The 22,586-nt window shown below is 39.3% G+C and overlaps 1 protein-coding gene across 2 annotated transcripts in view; it reads left to right on the top strand.

Annotated features, from left to right (window-relative positions):
- The window catches only part of NGLY1 (N-glycanase 1), a 46,074-nt gene extending 36,312 nt beyond the window's left edge, over nucleotides 1–9,762 (top strand). The window contains exons 11-12 of one of the 2 annotated variants that reach the window (XM_059664101.1): nucleotides 8,525–8,702; nucleotides 9,061–9,762. In XM_059664101.1, coding sequence (XP_059520084.1) covers nucleotides 8,525–8,702; nucleotides 9,061–9,236 — 354 coding nt within the window. In that variant the 3' untranslated portion in view covers nucleotides 9,237–9,762. The remainder of the gene's footprint in view (nucleotides 1–8,524; nucleotides 8,703–9,060) is intronic. The other variant, XM_059664102.1, reaches the window with a different exon arrangement.
- Nucleotides 9,763–22,586: the final 12,824 nt, after the last annotated feature.

Below are 22,586 nucleotides of genomic sequence, written 5' to 3'. Positions count from 1 at the left end.
ATTAGTTATTTCTACTCTGTCTTAAAGAACAAAGAAATGGATTGCTAGGACTATAGTAGTTCCCATATGCCAACTTGTATATTTTCCCATTATCTGTAACAAGTAAGAGGCTTTGCTTTTAGTTTGCCCTACCCCTTAGACAAGCACCAGAAATAAACTCAGTTATTCAAATGACTTCACTAGATCTAACCATGTTACTGATATATTTTCATAGGAGTTAATGAACTTATAGGGAGTTTTTAAAGTTAACATGACAAATGTTTGAATGGGAAGGGAATTGTTCACTTGTAAGACCTTGGATAGGTTAAAGAGTAACAGCATCTACTATATGCTTATCATTGTTGTAGGCAGTAATCAGAGTACAGAAGGCATGCAGAGATGAGGTCCCTGCTTTTTTTCTAATCATAAGTTTTTATTTTAAAACTTATCTTGGTGATCTTTTTGTATTAAACCAAGAATAGCTTATAGCATTATTAAAATTGTAGATTTAGGAACTTCCTTCTTTAGTCAAAGAAGGGCCTATAAAATGAAATAGAAAGTTTAAAATTTCAAGATATGACTCTGTATTTGAATATGAATCTGTAATCGATTATATAGTTGAGGGCACTGAACAACTCCTGGGATTCTATCCTTAGCCAAAAATATTTTCTGAACAGACAGCAGGATAGAATAGATATGTTTTTATTCAAGGACTAAACTAGTCTAGCCTGCCATTCTTCCTAACTAGCAGTGCGGATGGAGAAAGTAATGGTAGAGGAAACAATGCTGTGTTGCCCAAGATGTGACGTGCTGAGAAACAGGTCTGTCGTATGGCATGTTTCTTCTTTAGTTACTCATTTGTTCATCAGCAAACATTTACTGAATGCCTGTTGTGCTAGGCATTGTTGTCAGCTACACGGAAAAAAAGATGGGAGGTACGGTGTCTGCTCTCACAGTCTAACAGGAAACCGAAGCATAAACAGCCATCTTAACCATGATGAAGAGTGCTATAATAAGGATATCAACACATTGCCATGGAGACACCAAGGAGGGAGTAATTAGCTCTGGCTGTGGGAATTGGGCAAAGCTCCACAGAGCAGGCAGCATTTGAGCTGGACGCTGAAGGATGAGTAGGTGTTTGTAAGGGAAGGGAAAAGGCTGTGGCCAAAGAGGCCGTATTGTATAAAAAGATTTAAGTAATGTAAATGAGATGCAAAGACCATTACATGAAAAACAGGCTCCTACTCAAGTAAAGTTTATGCCTTGATATGCTTTTATGAAGGGCATCTTTTTAGAAGTTGAATGAATCAGTTCTCAGTTACAGTATTTAGTGCCCAATGGAGAAAAATATTAGAATATTAACTATATTGTAGAGACTAATAACTCAGTAATATGTTTCCACTAAAACGTAATTTTCCCTCTAAATTAGCATTTTTAGTTCTGTACTAACATGTTTCCAGTTAGGGATTCTCTAGCTCTACTAAATAGAAGAAGCCTATTTCTTTTGTTTTGTTTTTAATCTAACATTTTATGTGCCAATTATAGTTTATTCAATATTATTTTATAGCAGAGGCCCGGTGCATGAATTTGTGCATTAGTGGGGTCCTTTGGCCTGGCAGGCGATCAGGGCCAATTGGGGCCAGTCGCCCGGGGGGAGGGACTGCAGGAGATTGGCCAGCTGCAGAAGGTTGGCTGTGGCAGCACACTGACCACCAGTATCACTAATCTTACTAATCTAAACAGTTGGCCCATGTGTCTTTCTCCTACACTAGTCTATGCTCCCCTTGACGCTTGCCTCTTAACATTATATCCAAAGTGCCATATGCAATGTCTGACAATGTGCATGTTTGCTGAATGATGCAATGAATTAATTCTTGACATAATGCCATACATCAAAAAGTGCTATAATGACTTTAGCAACAAAAAGTGAAAATTTGCTCAAAAATGCAAAGTATCTAAGAATAGCCAAGGGACACAGTCTGAATGAAGACAGGGTTTATTGTGGTGGTCTACACAGCCCTAAGGTGATATAAAATGTATGCCAAATACACTCAATCATTCTTTCTTACATTCACCAAACTTTACTATAAACATTTTTTATATATCAGATACTATGATAAATATATGAATACTGATAGTAGTACAAAAGTGAGTAGAAAAAGACAAGGTCTCTGCCCAGGTAATATTTATAATCTAGTAGGCGAGAGACGATCTCTTCTCACACGTATTTGTTGAAAAAAATGTCATGAAGAGGTACACAGTGTAGTAAGTCAATAAAGGGAGAAATGAATCCAGTTACCTGGGACTGGAGGGAATAGGCTTAAGCCAAGTTAATCTAACAGAAAGGAAAGGAAAGAAAGTTCTGTGGAGAGGGCAGAGGGCAGGGCAGCTACAAGCAGAGAGCCGGGGGGTAGCACAGTACAAGGCGAGACCAGAGAGGAAGACACTTGAGATATTTCTTGCCCTGAGAACATTTAGTAATCAGGGTTTTTAAAAAGTATTTATGGCAACCACAGAGAACATCTTAAAAAATATATATTTTACTGATTTTTTACAGAGAGGAAGGGAGAGGGATAGAGAGTGAGAAACATCGATTCACCTGCCTCCTGCACACTCCTTACTAGGAATGTGTCCACAAACAAAGTACATGCCCTTGACCGGAATCGAACCTGGGACCCTCCAGTCCGTAGGCCGATGCTCTATCCACTGAACCAAACTGGTTAGGGCGAGAACATTTTTGAAGGGACCAGGGCAGATGCAGGGAGACTGGTTTGGGAATCTGTTAACATCACTTGTTATCGCTTGCCTCCTAAAAAGTGTCCCTGACTTAGCTTTTTATATTCCTTTCAAATTCACACGTCACTGAAGAATGTACCTGCTGAGTATTACAATGCAGTGAGTCCCTGTGCTCCTGGGAGGCTACCTCTTTGAGAGAATAAAAGTCTGTTCTAAATACACAAGAGCAGGCTGCATGTGATCTGTCTAGATTCCAGGGGATTATGGAGGAAAGGTGTGGTGAAGAATAGGCTTGAGAAATAGTCAAGGGAATGGTATTAAATACAAATTGATAGTTTCAAAATAGTCATGGGGATGTAAAGTACAGCCTAGGACAGCCGTGGGCAAACTATGGCCCGTTCAGCTGTTCTATCCGGCCCGCGGAGCCGAAAGAGCGGAGGGTTCTCTTGCTCTCCCCTCTGCTCCTTCACCAGCAGCAGTGTTAACATGTATTAGTTCACACAAACACTCCATCCATGCTTTTGTTCCGGCCCTCCGGTCCAGTTTAAAAACCCATTGTGGCCCTCGAGTCAAAAAGTTTGCCCACCCCTGGCCTAGGAAATACAATCATTAACATTATATTAACTATGTACGGTTCCAGGTGGGTAATAGATTTATTGGGAAGGTCACTTTGTCAATTATACAAATATCTGATCACTATGCTGTACACCTAAAACCAGTCTATATATATAAAAGCCTAAGTGACCATTATGACCAGTTGACCGAACGACCATTTGACTGGTTGCTATGACGCTCACTGACCACCAGGGGGCAGACACTCAACGCAGGAGCTGCCCCCTGGTGGTCAGTGCGCTCCCACAGCCAACCTCCCGCAGTCCCTCCCCCGAGCCATCCAGGGCCAAAGGAGAGTTTCTCGTGTAAGGACAGGATGTGGAAGAGGAGGGTGTTTGGGTACATGAGAAGGAGCATGTGTATAAACGCTGAGGAGAGAAACACCTGATATCTAGGGATGAATAAGTAGTAGGGAATAAGTAGTAGGGAATACGGAGCAGAATAGTGAGAAATGAGAATAGAGAGGTAAACAGTTGTCAGGTCCCAGGGACTTTGATTACCTCCCAGTAATGTAATAAGAATCTGTGAAAGTTCAGGCAAGGAAAGGATGTGATCACACTAGTGATCCAGAGGAAATTCCAGAAAATCAGAAGCATAGTATAGCGAGATTACAGTGGAGACTGGTAGTGACTCATGTTTGATTTCTGTGATGAAATGGAATAACCCAAAATAAGGTTCATGAACAATACCAATTTACCAGCATTAAATTAAAATCTCGTGAAGTACAGCTGCTCTGCTGGATATCTGTAGGAATGTCTGCTGTACAGTGAACTTAGAGTTAATCCTGGCAGCCTGAGCAGAAGAATAACTTTAAGAGCACACTAGAGAACAACTTCAAATAGTGTAGTACAAACTGAGCCTCCAGGAATCCATAGTAACCAGCAGACCAGCCTGGCATGTGGTAATTCGAAAATCTGTAAGTGAAGATCTTCTGTAGAATGAACTACCCAAAAAAGCTGACAGTCTTGAAACTAGTGGTTAGAGACACAACCCAAAGAGCAAAGTTTCATTTGTGTACATTGTATAACTTAGACCTTAAGTCACAGACACAGTCTTGTTCCTGCCCACAGTTGTGATGCGCCTGCATGTCCTTACAGATGCCAAAGAGGGGCAAGGGTGGGTCGCTTTGGGGTGCTAGATAGATTTCAGTCTGCAGGGGAAAAATTCATGCCATCTGTAATACCACTGCTGCTAAAATAGGGGTAGCAGCACTCACCTCTTAGTAGTCCCATAAATTGCACAAACGAGCATATAGAACTATACATAATAATGACACCTATGAATTTAAAAAGACAACAGGCAAAAGTTGTCTAAAATAACTTCAAAAAGTTAGGAACACACAACAGTTACAAAAAATATATGCTTTGGGAGGGGGGGTCTCAACAAAAAAAAAGAATATTTGAAAGTATAATATATTCTAAATAAAGTAAAATTACTCATCCTGTTGGTATTAACACATAGGACCACATTTGGAGGTTTATGTAAATCCTATTGTTTTGGTGCATTTCAAATTACCAAACTAAGTATGCATATTCTTGATAACTTCCTGGCACCTCTAAAAATGCTGAGTTAAAATAAATTGTTTAAAATGCTCCAGAGAGACTGTATTATGTGCGGGGGTCCAACCCCAGCGGGTCCAGGGGTTCCCAAAGGCGTAGACGGAGTCGGTGAAGAAGGAAGGACACGGAGACAGTGTTCAGTTGATCAGCAGCCTAGCCAGGATCTCCAGCCAAGTTCTGGTCTGGATCTCCAGAGAGGTTCTGCTTCGGATCTCCAGCCAGGTTCTGTGGCCATGTCCCTCACTAGGTTCTTCAGCCAGGTTCTGTCCAGGTTCTCCAGCCAGGTTCAGTCACCAGGTTCTAGTCAGGTTCTCTTGCCAATTTCTGTAGTCAGGTTCAGTCCAGGATCTTTTGCCATGTTCTCTCCAGCGAAGTTCTTCTGTCTGTAGGTTCTGTGTAGGTTCTGTCTTCTTGGCTCTCTTCTAAGTTCTGTCTTTTTCTGTCTTGTTACATCTGTATTTATACCAGTTGATTCAATCCTATCAATCTCTATTCCAAAGGTTAGGGCGTTTCTTATCTCCATTCCAGGGAGTAAAGATTATGTAGCTTAAGCATGATTGTTCATAGTTAAAGTGATTAATTACCCGCCTGGCACTTAGTTGAGGGGTTTTATTCCCTCCCTAACTTCAGGGGAAAATCCCTACCTGGGGATTCAACCTTTCTCGGAGAGGTGACCTTGGTTAAAACACAGCACCAAGAAGGTGAGCAAACATATTAAGAACCGTATGCCATATATGCCAGGTCCCTTGAAACAGCAAGGATGGACCGGCTCCCGGCAATTATGTGCAAAAGATAATACAAAGTTTCAATATAAATAGGGTCTTTTATCTGCATATACCGTTTCTTTAGCCCGAGACCTTTTATTTGCTCACAATGTGTGACTGTTTAAGCATTTAAGAATTCAGTGATGATCCATTTTATCCTTTAACTGTTAGACTCTTAAAAGCTGATGCCCTCAGGGTTAAAAAATGTAAGTCTTAGAACAGGCAGTCCTCTCAACATATGTTCAACAACTATTATAAACCTCCTGTGACAGTTAAAACCACAATTCTGGCCCAGAGCCACATGGTATAATGAAGACAGTTCTTGGGGTAAGCTAGAAATTTGAAATTAGGCTGACTTCAGCCTATCATATTTTATACCCACACTTTTGAGGCGACATTTAAAACTACTGAGCCCTGAAAATCTATTACATGGAAGTACTTACCAAGATATGAATTTGAATGTATTTCTGTATTAAGATTGCTTTCCCCCAGTTTTTTAGTTCTTTACAACCCTCTTTCTTCCTGTAACCCTGTTGTTTGGCTCATCTTTTCCAGATAATGTCATTACTAGCCACTTCTTTGAAGGAGTAATTAAGCTATGAATAGCCAGTAGTTTAGAACAGGTGAAATTAATGACTCCCAGGAAGCATGGTGCAAGCCTGAGCCCCAGGTTCTCCTTACAAATAGCTATGAGAGGAGCTGTAGAAACACGTGAGCATTAGAGGATGTTATAGTGAAGCTGCCCTGAACGTCAGTGGGACAGTTGACAAATACATCTAGGTTTGCCATCCAGAACAATTGTTGATTATACACATACTTTAGGCCTGGCGCACGAAATTCGTGCATGGGTATGGTACCTAGGCCTGGCCTGCGATCAGGGCCATCTTCCCCAGCTGCTGGCAGCCGGCCCTACCTCCCACCACCACCCACCCCCAGTTCCCCATTCACCATTGGGCGAGTTGAGCCTGTCAGTTGGGGAGAAACCGAGAGGTTGGCCGTTTCCGCCTGCTTGCTGGCCTGGCCCCCCACCACGGGTCGCCCTCTGTGTTTAGGGTGACTGTCAGGGTGGGGGCCTTGGCCTGGCACCGCCTGCGTCCACCACCACCCATCCCCGGTTTCCTGTTCCCATTGAGCAATCAGAGCCTGCTAGCTGAGGAAGGGACTGAGAGGTTGGCCAGCAGGCCCCCATCAGGTGATCGGGGCCTGCGGGCTGGGGGCAGCTTCTGCATTGAGTGGCTGCCCCCTGGTGGTCAGTGCGCATCATAGAGACCGGTTGTTCTGCTGTTCAGTTGATTTGCATATTACCCTTTTATTAGAGAATAGTCTGAGGAGTTCAAATCATTTTCCTTGGAGGGTGATTATTTAGTTGTTTTATAGTCTCCAGTTCACTGATTTTAAAAACTTTCAAATTAAATTAACTGACATATTTGATCTGGAAGAAAAATATCCATAAATTGCCAAATTGAATAGAATATCAATAGAATGCTAGCAGTGATTTTCACTTGATGACTAAAGACATGGAGTAGGATTTACATGCAGATGTGTTTTATATGGCCCCTGAGAAGTAGCTTTGACATTTCTGAAAGAATATGTTCATGTATATAATTTTTTTATTATTTAAATACTATTTATGAAATCCTTTTAATTCAGAACCTGTGCCCCCCAGAGAGCTATGATTTGGTTAAGTTAGGTCATACAAGTATACCAAAAATAAAATAGTTACATTTGAGTAAGGGAATATTGGTAGTTCAAGGTGAGAGAAAATTTGGGAGGACTATGAAAGCTAAGAGTTTGGATTTAATGCAAGAGCTGGGTGCTGTTACGAAGATGAGTGTAAAGTCATGATTAGTGGTAAATGCAGTATTAATGGAGAAGGCTCCCCCCTCATCCCCCATATTCATTTAAAAAATGCATAGATAATTTTGGGGGCTCTTTAGTCATAATGATTAGAGTTAGATCCTTAGGGATTTGAGCCTGGGTGAATGCAGTTACCTGTTAAAGACCATGGCTGTGGGAGTCAGTTTTTATTTCATCAGTTTGAAGACTTAGATGAAACTATAAGAGGAGATAAGCTGGAAGCAGCCAATAATCTTAGATGCCTTAACTAGTATAGATTTAAAGTGGTAAGGGGCATTGATGGTGACGGAATGGGGAGCGAGCTATTTAAGAGGCAAGCATGAATATTACCTTTTGTAAAACATTACTTAGCAGTGGCTGAGGTATTTTTATTTATTTATAGAATATGGCCCATCTCACTCTAAGAAAGCTTATTTGAAAATCCAAGCTTTGAAAAGAAGACAAATTAAGAAATAATTGCATTTAAAATGATTCTTCATTTTCAGCAGGATTCATCATAAAATTTATTTTAAATAGCTGAACTTATTAATTTAAAAAAGAATATGACTTACTGCTCAGTGGATAGAGCATCGGCCTGCAGACTCAAGGGTCCCAGGTTCGATTCCGGGCCAGGGCATGTACCTTGGTTGCGGGCACATCCCCAGTGGGGAGTGTGCAGAAGGCAGCTGATCGATGTTTCTAACTCTATATCCCTCTCCCATCCTCTCTGTAAAAAATCAATAAAATATATTTTAAAAAAAAAAGAATATGACTACCAAAATTTGGTTAGCATGCAGCCCTTTAGGGCTATACTTGTGGGCTACTTGTTTTTCAAATAATACCTTTCTAAGATACTATAGGAAAAACTGCTAATAAAAATTTTTAAATGTGAGTAGTAAAAATGTTTTCAGTGGGAAAAATTAGGTTTGTAATAACCATTTGTACATAGTACCCTGTGAAAATAAGACTTTGACTATATGTGTTTTCTACACTATTTCATTTTTTCTGACAATTCCTTTTTTCCCTCCTACTTTGTAGGTGTATTTAGCCCGAAAGGAAGGATCATCTCATGCTCATATTTCCTGGAAGTTTGAGTGTGGATCAGTTGGCCTAAAACTAGATAGCATTACCGTTAGAACAAGTAGTCAGACCTTTCAGACTGGAACAATACAGTGGAAACTGCGATCTGATACAGCACAAGTAGAACTGTCTGGCGGTAAGCATTTGACCAGAGAATTAATCATGAAGTGTGTATTTAACACTCTGAAGAGTAATTGTACTTATTTGAGATGTAGTTTTGAGTCTTTTATACCCAAGAGTTATTCATACTATTGCAGAAAAAAATTAATTAAAAATAACCTCATTCTAATAGAAGGGCTTATGTTTTTTATTTTGAAACAGATAGAAAAATAATCATTTGTTTCAAAGGACACATTTCCTTCATAAAGAATAATTTGTTTTTATATTTATTTTTTAAGGGTTGATTTTTACCTACAAGTGTATAAAATGCATCCCAAAACTCTTTATGTTATTTAAGTTTCCAAAGCAAAGTGTCATTTTTTTTCCTCCAACAGATAAAATTCCTTGCTCCTATCATGATTTTTCTGGTGCCACAGAAGTTATTTTGGAAGCAGAATTAAGCAGAGGAGATGGTGTTGTTGCTTGGCAACATACTCAACTATTTAGACAAAGCTTAAAGGACCAAGAAGAAAATTGTTTGGAGATAATTATAAAATTCAGTGACCTTTGAGAACCTGAATATTATAGAAAAGCTGGCAATAATCAAGGACTTACCATGTTTTAGATTAGTCTGCTGGTTCAGTGCATGCTTAGTGGGCAATTTACTACTCTGCTAGCATATTTCTTTTGCTAGCTATCCATCATGTAACCCTCCTGGAAATATATCTTTGTACTATGGACCATAATTAAACCTTGAATTAAAAACTCCCTTCCATATGTGACTGTAATTTGGAGTAAAGTCTCATTGCCCCAATATGAGATTTTAATCTAAAAAGTATAAGCATAGTTTAAAAGTAAAATGAAGGTATTCATGGTTAAATGCTGCTCATGATTATGATAAAAGTTTAAGCTAGTAATAGTAACTTGATATTTTATGACCAGCTATTAATTTCTTCATAAGTTAATTGAATCAGGTTTCCTAAGATTTTTAATTTTTAATAACTGTGAAAGTGTAGTATCTCATAAGTTATGCATGAAAATTTTTATGATTGTAAATATGTAGGCATTTAAGAAATAAATTGAATTATTTTGCTTTATATCTTTTTAGTGGTTACTTTGCCTAAATAAAAATCTTTAATAAGTATGCTAACCATTGAAAACAGCTTGAATAGACAAGAGTTATGAAAACATTGACTGCATAAATTTATATACATTATAAGTCCATAATATGTAGACTCATCAGAAAATGTTTTACTTCTGATTTTTCTTTTGAGTATTTTTATCTACCTCATTGAATAAACTATCTTGACTTTGAAACCATGTAACTGTATTATACAATATTTATATGCTATATCAAGAGTTGTTTATAAGTGTTCCATATAACCTCTCCAATTAAATTTAGTGAACATTTATTAGCATGTGTGTGCAAAAGCATTGTGATTGCACTGTGAAGGAGACAGTGTAAAAAAGCCCCTGTCCCCTAAATGCCTTTGTGATGTTCTGCAAAGTTCTCAACTTTTCATACCAGAAAAGTACATTCTCAGAGATTCTTATCTTGTGCAACTCAGTAAAGCTTGTGTATACATTATAAAATACATACTACCATTCTGGAACAGAGGTTTTCTATTTCCTCTTTAATTGTAGTCAAACTCAGTTGAAGAGCACTTTCTTGCTAAAAAGTTTCATTTCAAGAAAAGTAGTTTGTGCATCTAAAGTTTTTAATGTGGTTTAATATTAGAAAGTTTTCAGGAAATCTTGGACTCCTGAGTTAATCATAGCATTGTATGGTGGCCAAATACATGAAATTGGAGATTTGATTCTTATCTGTCTTAAAGTGTCTGGTATTGGCACATGAGTGTGTTGATCAGGTGAACCAACCCTCTTAACCCCTTCAGAGAAACAGGAAGATCAACAAGCAGTTTTATAAATCTATATATATAAAAGCCTAAGTGACCAGCCAACCAACTGACCAGTAGCTGTGACATACACTGACCATCAGGGGGAAGACGCTCAATGCAGGAGCAGAAACCACAGGCATGGAAACATGGAACAGACTGATAAATCGCAGAGGGGAGAGGGGAGGGTGGGAAGAGATTAATCAAAGATCTTACATGCATTCTAGAGGCCCAGTGCACGGATTCATGCGCTGGTGGGGTCCCTCGGCCTGGCATGTGCCCTCTCGCAATATGGATTCCTTTGGGGGATGTCAGAGAGCCGGTTTTGGCTCCATCCCCGCAGGCCAGGCCAAGGGACCTACAAGTGCACAAATCCATGCACTGGGCCTCTAGTATAATAATAAAAATGTGGGAACTCAACTGATTATACTTTATCTGTGAAAAGGATACATCCTTACTGTGTCTTTAAGCAGGAAAAGGATGTGCTATACGTTATAGAGTTGAACTGAAGAGAAAAGGTAATAGCACACTCTTAAATGTATTCCATGAGCGTTTCAACCCCAACCCCAATTCATGTTACTACATATTTTATTATACAGAAAAGGTTGGAAATAGCATAGAAGGTGTGGGACAAAACAGTTCTCAATAATGTGTCAAGCTAAGGGACAGTAATCTGGTCAGGCTAAGTACCTTAGGGAAGAAGGGCCCTTGGGGCCGACATACTCAATAAACAGGCACTAATACGAGGGTTCACTTTTTATAGCAATCATTCGGTCTGTTGTGACTGAGGAGTGGATGTGAAGCACTGAGGAAATAACTGCACCAAGTTCTGGAAACATGTTGTGATTGATTAGCCTTCTGCAGCCATTGCACATTTTTTTTAAAAGAATTTATGCCTTGGATTCAGGTCCGATCCCGTCATGATTAATTTTACAGAGTCTGTTTTTTGTTACAGTGGTGTGTGTGTGTGTTTTTTAAATAAGTCCTTTGCTGGAAATCACATTCTCAAGAGACAACATCTGATGCTTTGATCAGTTTACAAGGAGAGAAAGTGCCCTGGATTAAGGGAGGACTTTTGGGATAGGAAGGGTTGCTAGAGATCATTTCACCCAGGCTCCTCACTTTTCACTGAGGAAATTCAAACCCGAAGAAGTTTCATGACCAAATCCGTCTAAACAATTCAATGGATTCGTGACATAGGCAAGATTCACTTATCCATCAACTTTTCTTTCTGCTAAGCTTCAGGGTTATAGAATGATAGTCCTATCGTATGGGTTGTTGTTTTAATACATGTTTCATGAATATAGATCTTTTGATAGGCACATTCTGTTTGAGGAGGTATTGAAATTGATATTAGAACCAATGATTTTTCTAACTATAGTTAAACTGTTCTGGGAAATAAACATTTTAATTTGACAACAGATAAGATATGGGTGCTTTGTATTTGTGTAATATATTTTTAAATATATTTTTTATTGTTGATAGTATTACAGATATCTCCCCTATGGACTTTCTTTCAGTCCCATTACCCCTTTTTTATCTTCCCCAGGGACAACTATAGTCAGGAATTTAGAGTTTATTTTATATTTTTGAACTTTTACTATATACATACATTTAATAATAAATACTGACTTGTATAACTTTAAATATATTTAACTAATATTATAAATAGTACATAATGTTCTACAATTTGCTTTTTTAGTCATTTTCTAATCTATGTCAATATAGATTTACCTATCTTAACTCCTGCATAGATTTCATCATTGAACAGTACCAAAATTTACTTTCCCCTTACCAACCTGATGGCTATTTGCTTTTTCTCAGTATTTATTACAAGCAGTTATTATTACTTTTACAATCAACACTGTCTGTATTCCCCTGTGGGTAAAGGCAGATTCTCTAGGATATATTCCTAGAAATAGAATTGCTGAGTCAGGGCCTATGTACTTTTCAAAGGTATTGCCAATTGCTCTCCAAGAGGTTTAGTGCCAATTTACAGTGTTTGGCAGCTCACTCCAATTTCTGCTTCTCTATATCCTGGCCTACACGAAATTTCATCTAACTTTATCATTGTTGCCATTATGATCGGAGTTAAATAGTATTTTGTTGCTTTACTTTGTATTTTCCTGATTACTGATGAGTTTGAATATCCTTTCACATTTATTAATCATTTGGGATCCTTATTGTGTGATTGTCCATTCCAATATTTTGCCCTCTTTTCTATTGGGTTCTTTGTCCTTTCTCACTGATTTTTAGGTCTTCATATATTTGGGACAGCAACTTGCTACATATATTTCTCTGCATATATGATCTACTTATTAATATGTTGATGATCCTTTCTTTGTCAGAAACAACACAAAACAACAAAAAGCCATCTCCCATGCAAGATCTACTCGGGAAGATAACTTTTGATTTATAATCCCTGAAGCCAGTCTTCCTAGGTAAAGGGCTTTGTGGGAAGAAAGGGGACAAAGTATCTGGTGGCAATAAAGAGTGGTGTGTTAGCTTCCTGGTGTTCTGGAAATATAAAGGAATGAAATTCCATGTGTGATGGCAGCATGCTTATAATTTGGAGATGTTTCAGCTTAGGAAGAAATAAGTGCTTGAAAATGAAGGCATTCTCATGTGGAATTCTTTGGTGGAAAGAAATACTGTCATCTGAAATGTTATGTCATCCCTTGCAGATGTAAAAGACTGAAAAAAGCAAAGAGAGCCTTTGATCTTCACTTAATAAATATGGAACCATCAAAGCTCTGGTACTTCTTGTAAACCTAAATTTGAAACAGATTCCACGCTCAGGGAGAATGATGGCGGGAGAACTTTGTAAAATGGATCACGGAAGTAGTTGCATTTCAAAAAAAACTCATGGTTGAAAAACATGAGAGCTATAATTTCAGTTGGATTCAACTCATCTGACAAATGAGTGTAAGCACTGAGTGGTCATGCACTCAAGTCATGCATCTTGGCCACTAAGGAAAAATATGATATTTTTATTAATAAAATATGATTAGCCTGAAAATGCCAGATGGCAGAGGAGTTGCCCAAAAGATAGAGTGCAATTCTTCCTTATCCAGATGTATGGGAATGTGTGTCTACCCTGGGGTGTCACAAGGTTCCTGTTCCAAGGGCTGGGTGTTTCAACTCCTGCTCTCCCTCCACGTCTTTGTACAATCCTTTCTGCCAATCCCTTGATACATGCAGGAGCCGCAAGAATGCCTGCTAACAAATAGGCATGCATATTAACCAATCACTACTCCGAAAACATTTTTCAGTGGGAGAATGGAAATATTCTGTGTGTGGGTGTGTGCATGTGTGTATAATTTTATTTTCTTGTTTAAAGTATTACAAATAGTAGTACATATGTCTCCTTTTTTCCCCATTGACCTTCCCCCAGCCTCCCCTACCCCCTGGCACATGCCCTTACCCCACCCCCACCCCAGTATGGAAATATTCTACATTTGGTTTCTCAGACTCTACACTCCACATCATAAATCATGATTTTTGGGGAGGGAAACTTTTCATTTTGCTTTGTGAGTGCAAGCTAATTATTTTTCTTAGTTTGAATGTTGTGTTGTGTCTACTGGTAAGCCCCATTTTCTGATAAATGTATAATTTTGATTTCACTCACTGCAGAAGGAATTGCATGCAGATGAAATTATACTTCTTTTTATGAAATAATTCCCACTTTAAACTGCTTGCAAACATATTACAAGGGGACTACATAAAGAGAAACAGGAAGAAATTGCAAGCTGTGTATTTAATATTGCTGCCAATTCCCTTTTGTAATGGTGATGCCTCAGCACACAGAATCTTTCAGGCATTGTTCCCCGGAGGACTGTATTGGACCATCTTAGGGTTCAGCTAAAATTCAGATTCCTGGGCCTCGGGAAGATCTTTAAGTCAAAATTCTTAGGTTGAGGCTAGAGAATTTAGTTTATTAACCATTTAGTTTATTAATTTTAGTTTATTAACAATTCCCCGATTCTTAAATGGACAAACATTTGTGAACTGTTTTAACCTAATGCTCTCATTTTTATGATGAGGAAATTGAAGGTCAGAGGGGAGAAAACATTGGCTAAAAATTCACACAAGTTAGCGATTCCTTACCCAGTGCCTAATATTTGGAAGCCTCTACTATTGTTAACCTGCCTCATTCTCCTTTTTACCAGGTTTTGACTAACATGGGTTGTTTGGTTCTAACCTTTCCATCATTATGCACTAGTTGCTTTTTCTTTAATTCAATGCAAAAGGACTATAATTTTTTTCTGGTTTTCTTCTTTCAACTTCTAGAGTAGACCAAGGTTACCTCCAGAGGAAGAAGGTGGAAAAGGAGAGAGAGAAAAAAAGGTGTTTTAGACGAATGGAGCCCATCTTTGCATCTTATTTCACTTTGAACCCACTGCAATATATATATATATATATGGCCTGAAAACATAAGATGGCATTTTAATGACTTCCCATTCAAGCCGGGAACTATGTCCTATTCTTTTTGTTGCCCCTCTTATACCTAGCATAGCACCCAGAAAGAATATAGTAAGAGGCAACAAAGAATAAAGGGATAAACTGCAGAATAAAAGGAACCCATAGTGGGTCCACTGCCTCTTTAGGGAACTGCTACTCTTTGGGGTTATATTTAGCAGTTTTGCCCCAGGACACATTTTAAAAATTTTGTACCCACTGTGCCATGGATTCTGGTATAAACTTGTGAAATGTCATTGAAGATCTGCTTCTCAACTCTTCTTTATCTTTCCCATTAGGTAGCAATCCTATATAATAAAAGCCTAACATGCTAAGTGTCCGGTCGTCCATTCAACCAATCAAAGCATAATATGCTAATGACTAGAGGCCTAGTGCACAAAAATTTGTGCACTTGGGAGGGTCCCTCAGCTGGGCCTGTGCTCCCTCAGGGAATGACCACCTGCTGGCTTAGGCCCTCTCCCTGGGGGGGGGGGGGGGGGGTTGGGCCTAAGCTGGCAGTCAGACATCCCTCTGGCAGCCCGGAAGCCCTCGGGGGATGTCCACTTACCAGTGGGTAGCAGGCCTAAGCTGCAGTCGGACATCTTTAGCACTGCTGAGGAGGCAGGAGAGGCTCCCACCACCACCTCTGTACTGTCAGCAATCAGCCTGGCTTGTGGCTGAGCAGAGCTCCCCCTGTGGGAGCACACTGACCACCATGGGGCAGCTCCTGCATTGAGCGTCTTCCCCCTGGTAGTCAGTGTGTGTCATAGTGACCGGTGATTCCCAGTTGCTCTGCTGTTATGGTCAATTTGCATATTACCCTTTTATTATATAGGATAGGCTAAGGCTGCTCAACCGCTTGCTATAATGTGCACTGACCACCAGGGGGCAGATGCTCCAACTGGTAGGTTAGCTTGCTGCTGGGGTCTGGCGATGGGGACTGAGCGAGATGGGCTGGACACACCCTGGAGCCCTCCCATGGTCCCTCTCTGACTGGCCAACCTCCTGCGTCCCTCTCCAGCACCGATTATGCACCGGTGGGGTCCCTCAGCCTGGTCTGCATTCTCTTGCAATCCAGGACCCCTCAGAGGATGTCGGAGAGCTGGTTTTGGCCCAATTCCGCAGGCCAGGGCGAGGAACCCCACTGGTGCATGAATTCATGCACCAGGCCTCCTGTCTCAGATAAATTCTTCCTTAGGCACAGGGACTTGTTCTCTCAACCCACATTCTGGTTCCTTTTCTGATTGTATCTATCAGCATAATCCAAATTGGCTTTCCTTTGCCTTCATCATTAAGTTAAATAAGTCCTTGTATTTAAAAATAATATCTAAAGCAAATCTATGGTTGAAATAATCATTGGGACACTGGGGCAGCTAGTAGCACATACCACATTTTTCATAAAACTATTTTGTCATGGCCAGTTGTTATTTATCTCTGTCAGTTCTCCTTTTCTGAAGCTCCATGTTGAGTTTTCTTTCTAATTTTGTAACCATTATTTTGACATTGTTCCTGTAAATGCTGACCTGACCAATATGTAGCTTATAGATAAAGAGCATGTTTGTATAAGAATCCTAGGAACTAACTTCAGAAGATACAGACTCTGACCTTCAGTCATCCCAGCTCTAGGAGAATTGCTGACCTTCAACAGTGAAAACAGGATGACACACACCAAACCATCACTTGACCAGTTTCAAGGTCCTTATCGAAATGGACTGGGCAGGTCTGCATGTAGAGAATTTGTCAATGCCCTCCCCTTAATCTCCTTGTTCTGCTTTCCTCTCCCTCCTTATAAAAAATTCTGCCTGCACTGAAATGTGGAGATGGCCTTTGCAACAAGAGTCCCCATCTTCTCAGGTGGCCAACACTTGAATAAACCACTTTTCTTTTTCACCAGTACCTGTCTCACTGGCTTTCATCGGGGTAGGCAGCCAAACCTGGATTTTGGTTACAGTTTCACTGTTTCTCTTATAGAACTGAACATATCTCATAGTTTCACTGACCGATGCAGACATAGGTGATTCTCATAGTTGGACCTTGTGCTGACATTTCAGACTTGCCTGAGTTCCATGTCTATAGCCATGTGAGGTCAGTTTCCATGCAAATATTCCCTTGCCATTCTCAAGCGCAGCCCCGTCTCCAGAGTGGCAACCTTCTTGCTAACAAACCAATCTCTTGTTGAATTTTTAGTGTTTTGACTAGTTTTGTTATTTTGGTTTGGTTTTTGCCAAGTTTTTTAAGAGAAAGAGGTAAATGACAAGAACAAGCAGCTCTTAGCAAATATTTTTTTTAAAAAATCCAAGTACCCATAACATGTCCTGAGATGATACAGATTCATTCTGGTTTCTAATACTTTGCTTAGTAACATCTTAATGATGTCACCAATTCATTAAGACCATTACTGAGATACTTGATTCCTCCCCTCCTCCTCTGTCATTGCTGGATACCTCCTGGATGCCTGGTACTATAGTGGGAAGTGGGGAACCAGCCCAGCCTTTGAAGAGCTATTTAACTAACTACTCAGCATAGGACTAATACTTTTGGGGGAGTAAATATTTAAGCAAAGATTTTCATAAGACATTTTTTGTTTAGTCTAAATAAAATCAGCCAGAGTTTGTGGTACATATAGGATTAGTACTGAGATATTTTTTAAATTTGAATCTCAAATTTATTAACTAGTCTAAATATATAAAACATCAAAGATATCATTTCCTCATCTTGTTTCCTACTTATATGCTAAAAAATAAAACACAATCTCATTGCTTATTCCCATGTAAAATAAAGATTAAGTGACTGTCATATAAGAATTGGGAAGGACTTCTGACATCTGTGGCAAATATGTTTGGCATTGCAGGATGACAGCATTTTAAAGAGGACATGAGATTGAAGTAGAACCTGGTGGCTGAGCATAGGCCTGTGGCCCCGGAGCTGCATGTAGTCTGGTTACAAGAAAGCAGAGATGTGGAGGCTCCAAATTGTAGAATTCAGAGATAAATATTAACCTGAATACAGTGGCCTCTGTGGGCTGTTTCAAAGATAATGGCAGACTGTGATTAACTCAGTATTAAGTAAAACAGGTGTAACTCCCAACCTCCTGACAAGTTGCCAACATAGGCAAAGTTTGAACCTGTTGACTGGTAAGATGCAGACAGTGTTTATTGTATAAGAAAGTAAGGTTTCAAAGATACAGTTAAATCCCAGCTTTCTGCAGTAGATGTTACACCTATTATTAGTTAATAGAAGGTAAATGTGTAAGAATATAACTATAATCAATTGCTTCTTTCAAAACTAATCACTACATAGATTATGGGCGGCACCATCAGGAAGAAATTACACACACGTTGGGTTCTGATAGTTCATTAATTGATCCAACCATTAAATTAGCTATTGTCATCTTAAATGGAAGGTATATCACTCCAACCCAAAATCTAACTCCTCATCTCCAAGTGACTCTCTTTTCTATTTCTATCTATATTGCCACCTTATGTCAGGAAATATTATCAATCAAGTCCTTGCTGATTATTCCTTTAAAATATTTTTATCTTCCCACCTAGTCCTTTTTAATCCCACAACATGATCCAAGCCTTCACCTTCCTCAACTGGTTTCTCTGCCTCTGGTATCTCCGTTTTCTAAAGTATTCCAGAAATCACTGCTAACCTGATAGGTGATCTTTCTAAAATACTCATTTCCTCAGATCAATCACGAGTTCTAACTGGCCTTGATTCCCTACAAGCTTACTTCTTTGAACATAGTAGGTTTAAAAAAAAAATGTTGAATGCCTGATGAACTAATTCATGAACTGGCTTCCAAAATTTGAAGTTTTGCTTTTGTTTTAGCTTAAACATCTGATCCACCAAAGTTGAGCTTGTAAGTGTGGCACTATAATTCTTTCAGGTTATTTTCACTTACAATTATTAAATGCATGGTGGCGTTGGAAAAGGATTGTCAACAGTGGAATAAACTAAAGAGATTACATCTTTAAATACACATCTATCTTGTGAAATAATTCGGAGTCACAATCTAGCTTGTGCTTCATTAAAACTGGAATCATTCACAATGTGTGTCTTTAAGGTGAAGAAACTGATTTCCATAATCCTCACTTGCAAAACCGCCTCATTATTTTCTACCTCCCTGTGTATGCTCAACCCTTCTTCCAATTCTTTTGTTTTTAGACCCAGCCAACCTGCCAATCATCTGTCTGTGAGCTGCTCGTGAGCAAGGCCGTCCCTAAACAAGATTGTAATGTTAGGGTTTTTGGCTACCACATATATGTTTGTAAATCAATTGAATACATTGAGCTTGTGGGGTTTAATCATCACATATTGAAGAGAAGTTTTACATGAAACATTAAATGTTTGCAAGGCTTAATGAGAACTTTAGATTAATTGTATAGGGCAGCTTAAAATGACACATAATCAAAGTGCACCAATGGAACAAAGCCTGTGAGTTGAAACAGTTCTTAGGCCGATTCTGATGTATCCCCTCTCCTCCACAACCCTAACTGGTAACCATTGCTAGTCTGTACCACAGTTAGGTTTTAGAACCCTAAATATTCACTGATAGGGAAGTTTTCTTTTTTCTCTCAGCTTAATTTCTGTAAGTACACCTGGAAAATGTATAACTTGCTGATCAGCGACTGCAAATGAGGGAAATAAAGTAGATTAGCCAGATCTAATGTTGGATGACTCGGAATCATTTACTCCTGAATAATTGACTAGATATAATACATGTATGTCTTTGGTTCATATTCATAGCTCTTTCAGCTCTTCTGTTTGAACGCTCTCAGCTTTGTACTTGTAGTTGCCCATGTTCCAAGCAGACTGGGGAGAAATGTGGGAAATTCGCTTATGTTTCAAAGTTATTTAAAACGTGTACAGCTCTTTTAAGCTGCGGTAGACTCTTCTTGCCAATAAGCTAAGTTTAACATCTCTCTCAATGTGCTGGCATGATGTTGCTGCTGTAAATTGTTATTGTGTAGACTGGAACTTTAAAGAGTAGTTATATGTTCAAAGGACTTCAAGCCAAGTGCTGCTACATGTCTCGCGACAACCTTGCCTCCAGCCAGTGTGATAATACGACAAGCTACTCCTTCAGTACAAGACAACACCTGTAGCAAAATCTGACAGCGACCTCTGAACAAGCCGCTTCCTGCTGAAGTGGAAATCAGCAGGAACATATGATGTGATACATGAAAGGTGCAGGGACTTCCTTCGTATGCCTCAGAGTGAGGAGTTATGTAGAATATCTCCTAAGAATTATTTTTACACGAGGATCATTACCTTTTTCAGAGGCCTTTTCTAGTTTACTTTAGTATTACCAAAGCTGTTTTGTTATGTGAATTAGAAAATGCCAAAAGAATGTGTATTATTGATTTGATTCTGTTTGTACCAAACAACCAAGAGCATTAAGGCAATAATTTGAGGCATGTTTTACAGACAGAGATTTTTTTGGAAGAGTTATGTATTATCAGGGTTTTTTTTTCTTTTTCTTTTCTTATATTTTTTTAGTAAATTATAGTTCTGCTATTCATAAACACGGGCTCTAGTTTACCGATAGGCTGTGTTCTCTAGTCAGTTTCAAAATATATTAGTTGACAGAGTGGAAAGATTAAGGGCTGTTAAGTAAGCCAGACCTGTTCAAATCTTGGTTCTGTTGTTTCTTAACTGGATGAGATCCCTTAACCTTTCAGGACCTCTTTTTACCTGTGTGGAAAAGGAATAATATCTGCCCTACTGAGTTGCTAGATAGCTTAAAGAGAATATATATAAAATGCAAAGCATAGGGTTGGGGACATAGGTAAGTATTTAATTAATAACTGTAATAGATTAGTAATAGATGTAGCTACACTTGTCAGAACTTAGAAATGACACCAGAAATACAGGCTCATGGAAATGAGTTTTTTGTGGGGCAGCCTGGAAAGCCCATCTTACTTAAACGCAAGGTGAACACGATTAAAAACAAAACAAAACAGGTTTCCATTTGTAAGAGCACTAATCCCTATCATGAGGGCTCCACCCTCATGATTAAGGATCTCCCAAAGGCCCCACCTCCTAAAACCACCACAGCTGGCATTAGGGTTTCAACATATGGATTTGAGGGGAGGGATTTGAGGGGGGGGGGTTGGAGAGGGGGAGGGGGATGCAAATATTCAGACCACAGCACCCCCCTACCAGTGCACATGTATTCTGGAAGGTCTCAGAACTAGAGAGATTTCTTACTACACTGAAGCAGAATGGTGGTGGAAAATTCCAGAAAGTCCGCATTACTCAGATTTGGGTATTTTGGTTATTAACTACATAATAGTTGACCACTGACAAACTGTTGGTTGGGTACCTCTCAAAGCACTAGGAGTCAATATATCTTATTTTCTAAAATTCAGCAACATTCTGTGATTATCATTCTCTTTTAAAAGGCTTTTGAAAAGCGTTTTAAAAGTTAAAAAACAAAACACGCACATGAAAGACATTGCATTTTAGTTCTGAGGAGCTCCAGCACAAGACAGAAATACATACAGACAAATGTCTAGGGTAGATGGTTTAGTTTTTTAAGAGCAGGAAGTATGGTTTTACTCCCCCCCCCCCCCCGCCTCCTTTTGCATTGTTCACAGCATTTTAATAAAAGAGCCCATGTAAATAAATTGGGGTTTTGAGGTTTTCAGGATTCAGATCGTGAGTTGGTTTTATTACGTTTCTCCAAAGCATAATATATGGCTGGGTTTCTTTCCCAAAATCCAAACAGCTAATAGGTTTGTTGAACTGTGCTCTCCTCCCAAAAAAGGAGATTCTAATTAACTCAAGCACTTTGATTCAACCTCTAAGCAATTTAAAAATGGGGGATGGTGCTACATTTGGTCTTAGTTTCTTCTAACATCCTTTGTTAGCCTCATAAAAACTCCTATGGATATGAATCTTAATAGATTTCAGTTCTGTTCTACTTTCACATTCCTGCTTGTCCTGAGGGAGTAGTATAGTTTGGTTATTGTTGGTCTGGCATGCAGCTGGAAGAAGAATGCGGAGTTTATGGGAGTAGGGGGCCTCTCTGCTTGCTGCTGCTGCCAGAAATGTGTGTCTTACAATTCCTAGGTTTGTGCAAGATATGGTATGAAAGGAGCCGTGCACCTTGATGGGTATACGTGAGCCGGCTGAGGTTGGAATTAACTTGTGTGTAACTTAGTCAATGGGGAGATAGAAAGATTACCCATATTCTGGAATATTTTCTCCCCCCTGCCCTCCTCTCACCCTTTTCAAATGACTTTCCATTCTTAGAGTTACTTGCTTGGATTAAGACACTGTGCTTTGAGGAATCCTCTTAACGTGTCGGTCAGATAGCTTATTTGTCATCTGAGATAGCAGAGGCTAGAACCTTGGCACAGTTGAGCATGGGATGAGCCCATTTTTGAGAGGGATGTTAAGTGACTGGTTCAAGGTCAGCTAGTACGTGTTACGGCTACAACTAATCATGGACTTCCTCCTTTCCTCCAAGCCTCTTAACCTGCCCATAGTTTTGCTTCCTTCCCCACTAGACTCTGGTTGAATTATTTCAGCTTCTGTCTCACACACTCTACCAACCC

Source organism: Myotis daubentonii, chromosome 14 (assembly GCF_963259705.1).
Source record: "Myotis daubentonii chromosome 14, mMyoDau2.1, whole genome shotgun sequence".
NCBI lineage: Eukaryota > Metazoa > Chordata > Mammalia > Chiroptera > Vespertilionidae > Myotis > Myotis daubentonii.
Note: the sequence above shows the minus strand (reverse complement) of the source record. Positions and strands in the feature narration are given on the sequence as shown.